Source organism: Drosophila guanche, unplaced genomic scaffold (genome assembly GCF_900245975.1).
Source record: "Drosophila guanche unplaced genomic scaffold, DGUA_6, whole genome shotgun sequence".
Classification (NCBI taxonomy): Eukaryota; Metazoa; Arthropoda; class Insecta; order Diptera; family Drosophilidae; genus Drosophila; species Drosophila guanche.
In genome coordinates, this window is record NW_022995746.1 from 5,593,583 (window position 1) to 5,606,655 (window position 13,073).

At 39.8% G+C, this 13,073-nt stretch overlaps 1 protein-coding gene across 10 annotated transcripts in view; it reads left to right on the forward strand.

Annotated features, from left to right (window-relative positions):
- Positions 1-13,073, forward strand: part of LOC117581793 (GTPase-activating protein skywalker) — a 40,886-nt gene that overhangs the window by 14,499 nt on the left and 13,314 nt on the right. For 2 of the 10 annotated variants that reach the window (XM_034269225.1, XM_034269228.1), the window contains exon 1: positions 114-488. In XM_034269225.1, the coding sequence (XP_034125116.1) occupies positions 338-488 (151 nt within the window). In that variant the 5' untranslated portion in view covers positions 114-337. Of the gene's footprint in view, positions 1-113; positions 489-12,347; positions 12,893-13,073 lie in introns of those variants that run through there. The other 8 variants (XM_034269229.1, XM_034269233.1, XM_034269226.1 and 5 more) reach the window with 7 other exon arrangements.

Here is a 13,073-nt window from a genome sequence, read left to right on the forward strand (position 1 = left end):
TTCTGTCTCCATAACTTTGCTAAGAAACAAACAAACAAAAATTAAATTACTCAAAAGAAGAAAGATTCAAGCAATTGTTTCCACCAAAAGAAAAATAAAAGGACAACCAAGGAGCAACAAAAAAGGAACAACAAATTTAACAACATAAATTGTATAAATTTATAAACAAGTTTTCTAGTCATACAACACAAAAAAGTAAAAAGTAACAACGAAGGAGATTTACTCATCGATTGCCGCCACCCACAAACAGATTGGTCTCTGAGCCACAATCAAAATCAAAACAGAAAACAGTTGACCCAAAGGGAGGGGAAAGACAACTGCAAACCTGGCCAAAAAGATGCCATACCATCGGAGTGGAGACGCCTCGGCACAGGCCGACAAATTGAGCGGCATTGTGGAGGAGAGCGATCTGTATGAGGGTTTTGCACCGCATGTCGAGACCTCGGAAATCAAAACCCTTGACTTTTACAATCTGCCCAAGCCATCCGGTGAGTAAAGGCTACTTTTCTTTATTATTATATATTTATATTATATTCCTTGGGGGCCTAAGAAAAGTGCCAAAGTTTATATATAAATTTCCCTTAAAAATGTGTCAGGAAAATATTCGTTTAAATCCCTTTTCAGTGAGAGTTTGGCGAGTCATTTATTGACATCACAAAACCTTTGCAATCTCTGTAGTAGTCAAATGTATAAACGTAAAGGTTCGATATAATTTTAGCACCAAAAAGTCAAACAAAAATTGTATTTTAAACATCAACAAAATTCACTCAAACGCTTTTCAATCCGTACCGCTTGAGAGCAGTACACAACCGTCTAAAATCGATCGTTTAAGTTGGGAAATTGATATTAATTCAAGTGCCAAAAGGATATGTTCAAGATGCCATTAAATCCAAGTTGCCCCACCTAATAATTGTCCAATTTGTTGGCATGAAAGTCGTAGACTCGTTGCAATGAATCGTAAATCTCAGGGGGGCTTAAATGATTGTAATACCGACACTGGCATATTTTAATTCTTTGCATTAAGTGTGCAGCCCGAAACCTTAGGCTGAGTACACTCGTTACTCGTTGCTGTAGCTCGTTGCTAGTACTCGTTGCGGCTACACGTTACAGATACACATTAGCGCTACATATTTTGTATAACTTAGGCATTAGCCAAAACACATTTGTTCATAAATTAATCCTCCAAAAAATGGCTATTGCCAAAAAACACTGGAATTATGACAACCCTTCCATTGCCACTCATCAAAGTTATATCTTTTGCTGTTTACAATTGAAAACTGATGCAAATAAACAAGATAAATTATACAGAATAATAAAAGCAAGCAACAAAAAATTGGTGATTAAATTTAAATGATCTTTTCTTGCTCGGAAAATTTAGTGCAAAAAAAAACGAAGGGATTTTAATGATTCTTCAGGTGCCCACGCAAACGAATGATCCACAGACGATCCTCGAGCACATGTGCTTTTGTTATTGAGTAGAAAATTGTAATTTATATCTTTTGTGCCCGTAAAGCATATTTGTTTTCTTTTTAATTACGTTTCGTGCAAAATTCGAGTACAATCAATTTTGTTACAGGCATTTGCAATAATATTTCCTCTCAGCAGTCTGCTGCCTCCAAGGCATATACAGAAACCCCAACGGGTTTATTTCGCGCCGAAGAGATTCAGCAGTCTCTGTGCATTTTTATATATATTTTTTCTTTTCGTTGGCTATTACAGCACGCAAAATATTTGTATTTATTTATGAAAAAGCCGACGGCAACCGCCTGTCAAATTAATGCCATCTGGCTCTGTTCTCTGTGGTCTCTTCGAGTTGGGTTTTTGCACCTCCTTTTGCTATAAAGCATCGCATTGTGTGTGCCCTGCCCTGTATGAGTAAATTCTTTTATTTATTCAATCGAATTCCTTTCCGTTTATTTGTGTTTAAAAATGCAAATTGCACTTTACATACGTGTATGATTTTTACATCGAAATTTCTGCCCTTGCTGGAACAGAATTTCGGAGAATTTTCCTACACTTAAAGCAAACTCGAAAGAGACACGAACTCGAAAAGGGTACACCCAAAATTGAGCAAACAATAATATTGTCGAAGGAAAAGCAAAGCAAAAGTGATGATAAGTTGCCAGAAAAGCTGCAAATTCGATTGATGCCATCAAAGCCAATTGCATTAAACAAAATTCTGTTTACGCTGCACTCGATTATGGTTTATGGCGGGGCGAATGGCTATTTGGATATTGAATAAATTCGTACTTGCACTTGGACCGAGAGAGAGGCGCAAGAAAATGATTGAGCAGTGAAGTAAAAATTCTGCAATTAAACTGAGAATATTGGAGAACTTTCTGAGGCTATCTTTGAGTTATTTAAGACTTTGCTCCGCCAACTGCAAACTGCTTGTGCCACCCTCGTTTGTCAGTCTGCCAAATGGCAAAAGCCACTAAATGCAATTTCAATTCCATATGCAATCAGGCGATACCAGCGAATCGAACCATTAGTGGGGCACTCTACCAGCTCCTCCAGCCTCGTGTTCCCCCAGCGCAAATATTCCTCCCTCGCGACGACATTGGCCTTGATTTTGATTTACAAAATAATGAGCCATGCACATGGGGATAAATGGATAAAACCCAATTATATCTGGTACATACATCAAGGAAAATGTGTTCTTTGCAAAAGAAAATTGAAATTGATTATTCGTATAAAATCACGCCACGGGTTGCCTTCGCTTGCTGCGTAGGTTGATTAGAATATTACCCAATGGATACCCAGATACACACTCCTTCGATATTATTTCGATCTATATTTCATAAAGAAGATTCAATATTTTATATGCGGAGCGGCAGCCGCTCTGAGTGGGCAAACAAATAAAAATATTCACGTTTTTATGGCACTCTTGGCCGGCATCCAATTAATTTGTTTATAAATAAATGCAAACATTTTCATCATCACTTTTGCTCCTGTTGTGGGTTTTTCTGCTTATGTTTCGGTGTTTTCCCCCAATTTAAATCAGCTGCGGCGCATGTGATTGGGCATAATGGGATACAAAATGTTATTTCAAAGCAGAATTATGGTAGCAATTTTGAGGCTAATTTTGCTTAGATGTTCCAATTAATTTAAGCGAAAAATATGCGCTGAAAATGTGTTAAAATATTTCTAGATTTATGTTATACAATTAATGACAATTCAAAGCAAACAATTGATGGTTCCCGGACTGCATTTACTTTGAAAACCCATCCAATTCCAGTGTCTCTGATAGCTGTCAAGTGGCATGACCAATCGCATCTATCCATAGTCGCACAGCCTAAGCTAATTTTAAATATTTTTATATGTATTTATGGCTGGTTGGGTCTTATTTTGTGTGTCGCACACGCCACGTGCCATCTGCAGCAACAACTCGAAAAGAAATAATTATTTTGATGGCTTAAAATCGAGGATTTATTTGTTGTTTGCCAGCAATAATACAACTTTTGCTTACGCAAGCGAAAATGGAAACAGAATATTTTCCCCCTGCCCAAGCCTGCCTGGGGAGCACCCCGCTGACGTGCAAGGGGAAAATACGTTTTTGTTTTGCTTTTTAATGCCAAATGAAATTATGTTTTAGGCAAGCAACAACACAAAATCGAGAGGCATAAATTTTAATTTAAAGGAATTTGTTTTTATGATCCACTTGTGCGCGATTGGAAAATGTTTTTTCCACACAACAAAATATTCAATGAAATATTCAAATATTTTGCATTTCGCTTGGAAAATTTTCCATTTATATATTTTGTATACTGTTTTAAAATTGTGTGGCCACGCCCTCCCCCCCCAACCAGACACCTTGCCCCATCTGTGCCCGAGCCGAAAGCACGTGCTGCCGCCACTGCCTCTGAAAATGGACGAAAAGTGTGCCTGCCGCGAAAGAATTTTGCTCAGCATTCTGTAACCGACTCAAATCTATAAGTAAACCACTTATGCAGCTGTTAACTGCTGAAAATATACGGAAAATATTCGAACGATCACGGGAACGAGGGAACACAGGAGGGATTGAATCAACATAGGAACGAGTCGAATGAAAGTCCGTAGAAGCCCATCAAGGCAACGACTGATCATTGGCAACTACCAATCGACTTGGCAGTGTATCTGCAGCTCTTCTGTCTCGTTTTCTCTTTGTTTTCTGCTCTGTTTTGGTTTTGTCTTTATTTTTAGTTCATTTCTTGTTTTACTCACTTTCAAGAGGACTTTCTTTAGTTAATTTTGTTGCAATTTGTATTCTTCTTTTATGTTTAAAAGTCTGCAAAATTTCTTCTTTCGGATATACATTTTTGATGTGTTTTTTGCTGTTGTTTTTGTTGTTGATTCATTCTTGGCGAATCTTTTGACCGATTTGACCGCTGAACCAGAATGAAAGTAAAAATCAAATGATTGGAACCCCCAGAGAATCTCTTTGGGGGAGGGAGTTGCTAACTGAATTTGCTTTAAAGTTTTTAGAGTTTTTGACGCTTGTTTGATTAGATTAACACAATTAGAAAATGATTAGAAATTGAAGGAATATTTTGTGCCATAAGGCGAATATTTTGATCAAATTTGTATAGTTTTTAGATATATCATTTGGAACATTTGCAGCTTTTATGACTCGAATCAGAACCAGTTGAAGCACACAATTTGTCGTGATAAAGGAACGTAAACATAGTTTTTGCCACAACGATTAACTATAACATCAATCTTTATGCTGTCACTTCAAAGATCAATGCTAAAAAATATAACAAAATGACAAATTTGTCAAGTTTTTGCTCAAAATGTTAACCAATCATTGGCAGATTCTATCCTGCTCTTTCATCATATTTTTATATATATATTTCTTGCCGCGAGTTCAGAGTTCAAATCCTCAGATCACACGCCCACATGTCGTCGGCCTTTTGATCTTTTGGGTCGCATAAAACAATCGGCGACGGCTTTGGTCTGTTGCAAGTTGATGAAGGTGGATGGCTGATGGGTGTTTGAGGAGACAAGTGCTGGGGAAGTGGCCATACATTGCCCCCCCCCCCGAGCACGACACTTTGCGTGACGGCAGATCTCATGCACGTCGGTTTGGTTCTTCATCGTAATTAGGGCCAAACGGAAGGTCTTTTTGTTATGGAAGCTATGGGAAAGCAAACTTGAGTGACACATTGCTTTATTGAACGAAGATGGAAGCGGTAGTGTAGGGTTTACTTTCCATCAAAATAGACACCTATGAAATCCAATTGAAAGTTATCAATAAATATTTGAACATCTGTTGGACTTTTGCACGCACACAGACCTCTTTTTATATGAAGCTAAATCCAACAAACAATCCACAGAAATAATGCGCAAAATCCATCAAACAAGCGGCTGAAGTGCGTCCCTCAAATGCAATTTCTTGTACGATTTTTCGTATTTTCTTTCAGCGCTTTTGGCTGGCTGGCCCCCTGCTGTCAACAGCGGCGCTACTAATCAGATATAGTATGTGCAGATACAACAAGAGTATATATCTATCTACATGTCGTATATCTTTGAGGTCACTAAACGTCACGCACTCGGTAATCTTTTGGCTTTTGTTTACTTGCTCTTTGAGTTTTCAAATGTCTCTGCGTTGATAAAAGCCAAAACACGAAGCAAAAGAGAGGAGAAGTAAATGGGAATGATAAAAAATAAATTATTTTCTCGCTGCATTGTTGCCCGGCAATTACTCGCATTTTTAACACACTTTTGCTCTTAATTTTGGTTCATAAAACTTTATATTCATTTGCACTTTCCGCCCACTCCCTCTGCACGCTGATTTAATTTACTTTGCATTTGCTTTCGAGCACGATGTTCGCATCATAATTGCCTTTCCGCCCGGTTTGTGGCTGCCTGAAAGTATGCTTTAAATTTGTTAATTAACTGTGGCGCTGGCATGGTAATTTCGGGACGCTAGTGTGGCACACTGTCGGCTGCAGAACATTGCTGATGGCTGTTGGAAATGAAATTGAAAAGGTTGGGGGATTCAAGTGAATTGAATATTGATTAATTTAAAATTGAATATTTAACTTAATGCCAGCTTAAAGTATTGCAATAAACGCAAGAGAGATGCCTGCACTTAGGTGGAGCTGCGACTGTGTGGACTTCAAAGTTCTTCCTATAGAACTATTATCATTTGCGTGTGTATTGACTTTTCTGTTCAGTAAACCATCCATTGTGGCTCTACATTATATTCTGATCACTCAACTCAACTCTCCACACCTCCCAGAGCACAGGATCAACAGAGAAACAAAAACAAAGAGCAAACAATGCAACAATAAAAATAGAATTAAAAGTGCTAGTACGAGTGGGTTCATTTCAAAAGCATTTAAAATCGTAGTAATCAAACGATTAATATGATTATTTTCGATTTGAATAAACAAACCGTTTACGACTCGAATGATTTGTTTGAGTTGAGTTCGCTTGGCATTTGCATTGCACACGCCGCGCCGCGCCGCGCCGCTTCGGTGGCTAATTGCAAAGAATTTAAACAGCAGTTCCGTTCCGGCAGCTGTTATGGCAAATACCTTGGCAGAAGTTGTCCCATAACTAATCCATGAACCACTTAACTATGGAGAGATGTACTCTGCTGTGTGAACTTGGAACATAAATAATCTTCGAACTGCTAAAGAACTTTCAACCAGAAACATTTCACAGACTTGTTCTACGATAATAAAACAGCTTCGATAAGTAATTCCCAGCCAACATCCTGAACCAATCCTCAAACATATCCCCCACCAGCTCCATGTGGAACTCCCGCACAACTCCAACGCTCTCAGCTCAGACGCGCCCCCAAATCTCCAGCCAAACGAAGTTGAACGAACTTTCCGGAGAGTGGAAAACAACACAAGTGAAAACTTCAGTTTCGAGAGCTTTTAAGTGGAGAGCTTTTGCGGCCAAGAGCTTTGCAGATCACACAAGTGTGTCGCTGCATCGTTCACCTGTTTTCTGCGCGCGCTCTCCCGATCGCACACGGCGAGCGCAACCTCTGCCACAGTCTCAGTTCAACCCTCGGGCGCTGCGGTCGCTCGCTCTTACTTTACGGCCGTGTGCTGCACTCAAAGCCCAGAAAGTTGTCAACTGTGAAATCACGCAGTGGAAAAGGAAAATCGAGAAAATAGACAGACGAACAGACAGTCGGATCAATTGAAATAGTTTGTCGAAACGAGTCGCGTGTCAACGTAATTACTTTACATTGTTATGTAGAGCGTGTGTCTATACAAATACAGCGCACTGTGTGTGTGTGTGTGTGTGTGTGTGTGTGTGTGTTTGGGGGCAGCCTCCAAAAACTGCAATCTGAAATGCACATTAAAAGCGAATCGACTTTTAAATCACGGCTCGTTAATTATCACGCCTAGCTGCCAAACTCTAAAATAAACAAGCAAAAAATACACCCCGAGTGCGATAAACAGCAGCAACGAAATGTACATAAATACATACATTTTACGTACACAAATACATATGTACATATTTGCGTTTATGTACAACATTTTCGATGTGTGCAAATAGTCTCGTGCGTTTGCGTTCAATGGTCAGTCAGTCAGTCAGTCAATGCTACAATCTGCAGCGTTGATGGATGAATGTGCGTTGCTTTCGATTACGCATACGCCATGTGTGCGCCCTCCCAACGGTGCCACTCGACGAATGCTTTTGCTGCCAGACATAAGCAAGCGAAAAGAAGCGCCTAACTCAGATATAACTGCCATAAAGCTGGGGCACGTTTTGGTTGATTATCTAGAAGTGTAGAGAATTCACTTTCATGTCCAAAGGATCGCCAAACTCTAATAAAACAAGAGAAATATACTCCTTCTTTTGGTGAATTTTCTGTAAAATACCAAAGGGTACCCCAAATACATTTTTGCGTTTTTTTCCAACTTTACAACTCATTCAATCAGGTTGATTTTTGTTAGGGTGAAAGATAGAAAGAAGCATTGTGTAGAAATCTATGAAAAATCAGCGCCCAATCTTACATAGCATTAGCCTTTATAGTTCCCTAAATGAATGTACAACCATAAGGTTTATTTAACATCTGCTACTTAAGGACAATTTACAACAATTCATACAGCTTTTCCAGAGCAAAATGGAAACTGAATGAACTTGTGTGTGTTTTAAACAATAATTGAATGCAAAATTATGCCCATAATAAAACGAAACGTGTTGTAGAAAGACAAAGAGAGAAGAGACTGCCGAGTCAATTGAATATTTAATTCCGAAATCAATTCAAGTTAAGTGCAATAACAGAAGCTGAACGCTGAAACCAGTTTCGTTTTGTTTTTTTTTTGTTCAACATATGCAGGCGCAACTGCAAAAAATCATCAGAAGAAAACAAAACTCCGTGCCAGGCTCAAAAAGGCGCCCATAAGGCGTTCTAATCAATGCACTTAACACGGCAATAACTTAATTAATTTCCAATATGGTGTGGTGTGGTGTGGTTCTCTCTCAGAGAGAGAGAGAGAGAGAGAGAGAGAACCACCCACTTAAAGCGAACTTTATACGATCCCCAACGAATCTCAATTAAGATTCATTTGCGAATGTTCAACCCACGAGGAGGAGGCGTACCCCATAGCACTCCCACTTCGAACCAAAGGTCGCGCCTGTCATGTGCCTCGTCCCTCGTAATATAGTCCAAAAACACAACGAAAATATGAAGCGAACACGCCTGCTAATTGACAAATAGGAAACTCACGATCGGTCAAAGATATTTATAGCACTCGCTAAACAATCTGAACAATCTGACAGCAGCCCCCAAAGCCGGAGGCTGCCGCAGGCAGCAGCAGAATCACAAGCGGGCTCGTTGACCATTCCCCCCCGCTCTGTTCTCCGTTCTCCGTTCTCAGAGCTAAATTGATGTGAATATTATATATCGTATCTGTATCTAAAATCAAAATTTGTAAGCTCAAATTATTCAAATCGATTGGATAAATATTGAAATTGATCTTACAAAATTACTCAACGATGAACGTATTAATTTGCAAGTCGCGAGGACAATTTATAAAAGAAAAGCAAAAAAGGAGACTTAAATATTCTTTTTAATATATTTTATGCTTGCAGGAAAAGTTCAGGGAACTTTGTTCTGATCACCAATAGCTCTGCAAATCGTTAAACAAATCGAAAAGCCTGAAAATGTGCCTTAGAAATGATATTTCCCCCCCTCATGATTCATCTTTTTTTCACAATTAATTGCATCAACTTATGTTGTACACCTTTCGAAGGTCTTTCCCCTGAGGCACACCCAATGACGCCTGCTGCTGTGCGCTGCAATTAAGCGGAAAATGTACGTCTACAATTTGGAAATGAAAACAAGAGACAACAAACAAAACACTCGGCAATAACAACATTCATCTGCAGAGTGTGCCAAAAAGGAAAATCGCTTGAACTTTGGGGGAAACTTTTCTCAAATTATATATTTAGCTGCAGCCGCCGGCAATTGTTGTACCCTGGTCAGGTGGGGGTATTCGGATTTCCGTGCAAAATTCTTGGGCATTCTCTTTGGTCGCATTCGCTTGTGCGTGTCGAGTCACGCTCTTCGCTGCTGTTCGATCTGCCAGGGTATCCAACTCTTCGAACCCTTAGCCAACCGATTCGGTGGCAAATGTCGTAGAAATCTAATAAATTGCATTTGCAATTTGCATGCCCAGAATGTGTCGTTGTGTCTGTCTCCTACGTACGTTCGATTCGGCTTAATTTTATTGTTTCCGCCAACTAAAAATTGCACATTAGATCATGTCACAATAATTTGATTCTATTTTATGCACAGATTTGTTTGCCAAAATCCCGCGAGAGAGAGGGAGAGACTTTTCATTTGTTTTCCAATCAATTCGTTGGAATTTCTCTCATCTAACAATAGCTTCGAAATGTTCAAGATTCCACAATTAACGATTATTAAAGCTATTCGTGCTAATCGCATTAGAAGAAACTCACGAATTGATTAATAAACTACGTCAATTACCATACAAAATAATCGAAAAATAATCGGAATCAATTGACAACTTCTGGATCTGGACTCTTATGTAAATTTATCTTTCTTGAGCTCTGGCCTGTCAGCAAAAGGGTTCGTAAAGATATGGACTTGGCAATCTTTAACTATAATTTATTTACGGCCACTTCACTGTGGCCAATTAGAGTGCAATTAGGCGCTTTGTTGGCGTATTGTGGTAGTATCTTTATTGGCTCCTTGATTTGCCCCAGACCAGACCTCACTTATGAGTGACCAACTTGGGGTGTTTGCTTGTTTGTTGTTTGCAACAACTTAAGTGTCGCCAGAATTCTTGGCAATCTCCTGGCCACTCTCATAAATTTCGCAAACCCCCAAGGAATATAAAACAGAATCCGATACAGCCAAGTCGCAGATAATTGGCATTAGCTTTTTATATTCTGTTTGGGTTTTCCTCTAAAATAATTGTTGGTTAATTCATCTTTTGGCCTCCTGGCATGGGTGGCAAAACCTGCAGACGCTCAGCATTTTTGTGTTCCGCACAAAATGGCCAAGAATCGCGTGGGCTTTGACTTAATTTTATTTCGCCTCACGAAACATATGAAAAATCAATTTTCGTATACGCTAAAAAAAGATCAACAGAGGATCAGCGTAGGAAAAAATATAAACAAACAAACGAAACGAAAATGTTGTGTTGAAATGCGTTTGCGGTGGGGCAGGCAGGCAGGCAGGCAGGCAGGCAGGCAGGAAGCTGCTCACGTGAGACTTTGTTTGGAAATGTTGTAAATTGAGTTTGTGGGCTTTCGGAACGGGGTCTATGGGTCTCTAGATCAATGGAAAACACTAAATATTTGCAGTTGAAAGTATAAAGTAAAGTAAAGTGGTATTGAAGGCTAGAATGTTGCTCTTTCGGTTTATTTCTGATCAATATTCTGCGGTCAGAACTTTGAGTAATATTTTTTTAAATTTTGAATACTCTTTTTTATTTTTCCTTATAATTTCTGCTTTCAAATGTCTGTCTGGCTCAGCAGCAAAAATGCCTCACAACTGAGGTTTCCCCTTAAATTTTCTTTCCAAGGGGAGTAAGTCGTGTGGTGCAGAGGAATGTCGACATTTTCCAGGCGCTGGCACACAAATATTTGTACAATTTTCTCAGCAAAGCTCAAAGAGTTGTTGGCTGTGAAAAATGGTCATAAATTGTATTTACTTTCCCTGCCCATAAACAAGTTGGCAGCGCAGCCCTAAACGCACATTACGTATGCCGAAAGAATGCCAGCGCAAATGGTTACAGCAAGAAATATTTCCTGGGATTTTCCAAGCAGAGCATGTGCTTGCGAAATTTCCCACAAAAGTGCTATTTATAAAAGCATTTACACTAGGATTTGGGTAGACCCTCTGCCCCGCGGTTCGTAGATAAAGCAAAGATGCAAAGCGAATAGCAGAGAGCACAACAGAAAACAGCTGTTTGCTCTATGGCGCCGACAAACGCGCCGCTGCCTCGGCTGCTGCTGCCAGAGAATTAGAAACAAACAAAACACACTCGCAAAAAGAACAGCAGAAACAATAAAAGTAGGCAGGCAATCAGAAAATAGAATACGGCAGAGAGAGAGAGAGAGAGAGAGAGGGAGATAGACGTATAAACAGTAAAAAGCTCACACGCGCCACCAGGTTATGATCTTGCGCAAGTGCGATCTCTTTGATGTAAAAAGCTTATTTGCTGTTGGCACACACACACACACTCCCAGCTCTCCATTTCTTTGGGGACACTGCACATGCTGAAGAGTGTGAAATAATCTTCAGAGCAACAGATAAATGTTGAGATAGATTTATTTTCTCCAATTCCTCACCTTCAATATCAGCAGAAACTGCGATGCCCTCTTTCATGTCTTTCAGTGTAGAACCCACCCCATGCACCACATTCTCCCACTCTATCTCTCGCCCCAAGCCCACACGATGCGCTCGAAGCTTTGATTTGCGCGCTCGCTTTATTGCACTCTCACTCACTCCCACTTCCACCCATGCGCAATGGGCTTTACGCCGCTCGCGTGCCTGCACTCTCACTAGACATTTACCGCTCTCATTTTGTTCGCGCTCTCCACGACCACCCATTTAAGCTTTTTGGTTTGGTTTCATTCAGAAAGCAGCATGAAACCGGCCTGCTAGCCGGGCCGCCCCATGAGAACATTGAACGCATTCGAACGCTCCGCACGTAGGCCTACCACCCGTATACATTTGTTGTTGTTGTTGTTGTTGCTGCTGCTGCTGCTTACCAAAGGGCAACCGAGGGAGACGCGACGCGAGTGTCTCGCTCACTCCTTTCGCTTGTTAACGATATCTTTCAACTCACCCTACCGCCAGGCGATAAATGTGTAAAAATATTGAAATGAATTTGAAAATACCCCAAAAATAAAGGAAAACAATGTGAATTGAAAATTTAAATGTGTTGCAAATTAAATTCAAGTGCTGCTGCTGGCACGACGAATGACAACGACAAAAGCAAATTGCAGATCGCAATAAATTAAAACAATAAAAGGCATCGCGAGAAGAAACAAAAAACGAAGGAGAAGAATCGAACGTGCGCTGAGGAGAAGGAGACTGACAAAATCTACATAAATGTGGTCGCGATCGCTGTGGTTGTTGTGCGCGAAAAGTTCTCGATGCCAAAAAATCAAGTGATCAAAAAAACAAGACTGTAAATCGAACAACAGAACAGAAATACAGAAACAGAAACGGAAAAGACACACGAAAGGAAACAGAAACTGAAACAGAAACAGGAACATCAAACGTAACATTAAAAGATGGTTGGCAAAGTCTTGGGACTGAAAGACTTGGAGCAGTTTAGCAGTCGTCGGAGCAGCGTCTACGTCGATCCCGAGTGCGACAAATTCTTCGAGTTGCCGCTCTTCATAGCTGCCAGCTCGAATGATATCACAACCAAATGCCAGTGCTGGCAGCTCAGTCCAGGTAATAAAAATCCAGTCATTAAACAGACGAGAACGATCCATCCAACAAACTACAAAATAAAACAAAAAATTAAAATATTATTGACAAAAAGATGAGCTTAAATTTGACCAAAAATAAAATGTAAAATTTTTACTTTATTTCATATAAAGGTAAATTCCTTTACACAAAATGATATACAATG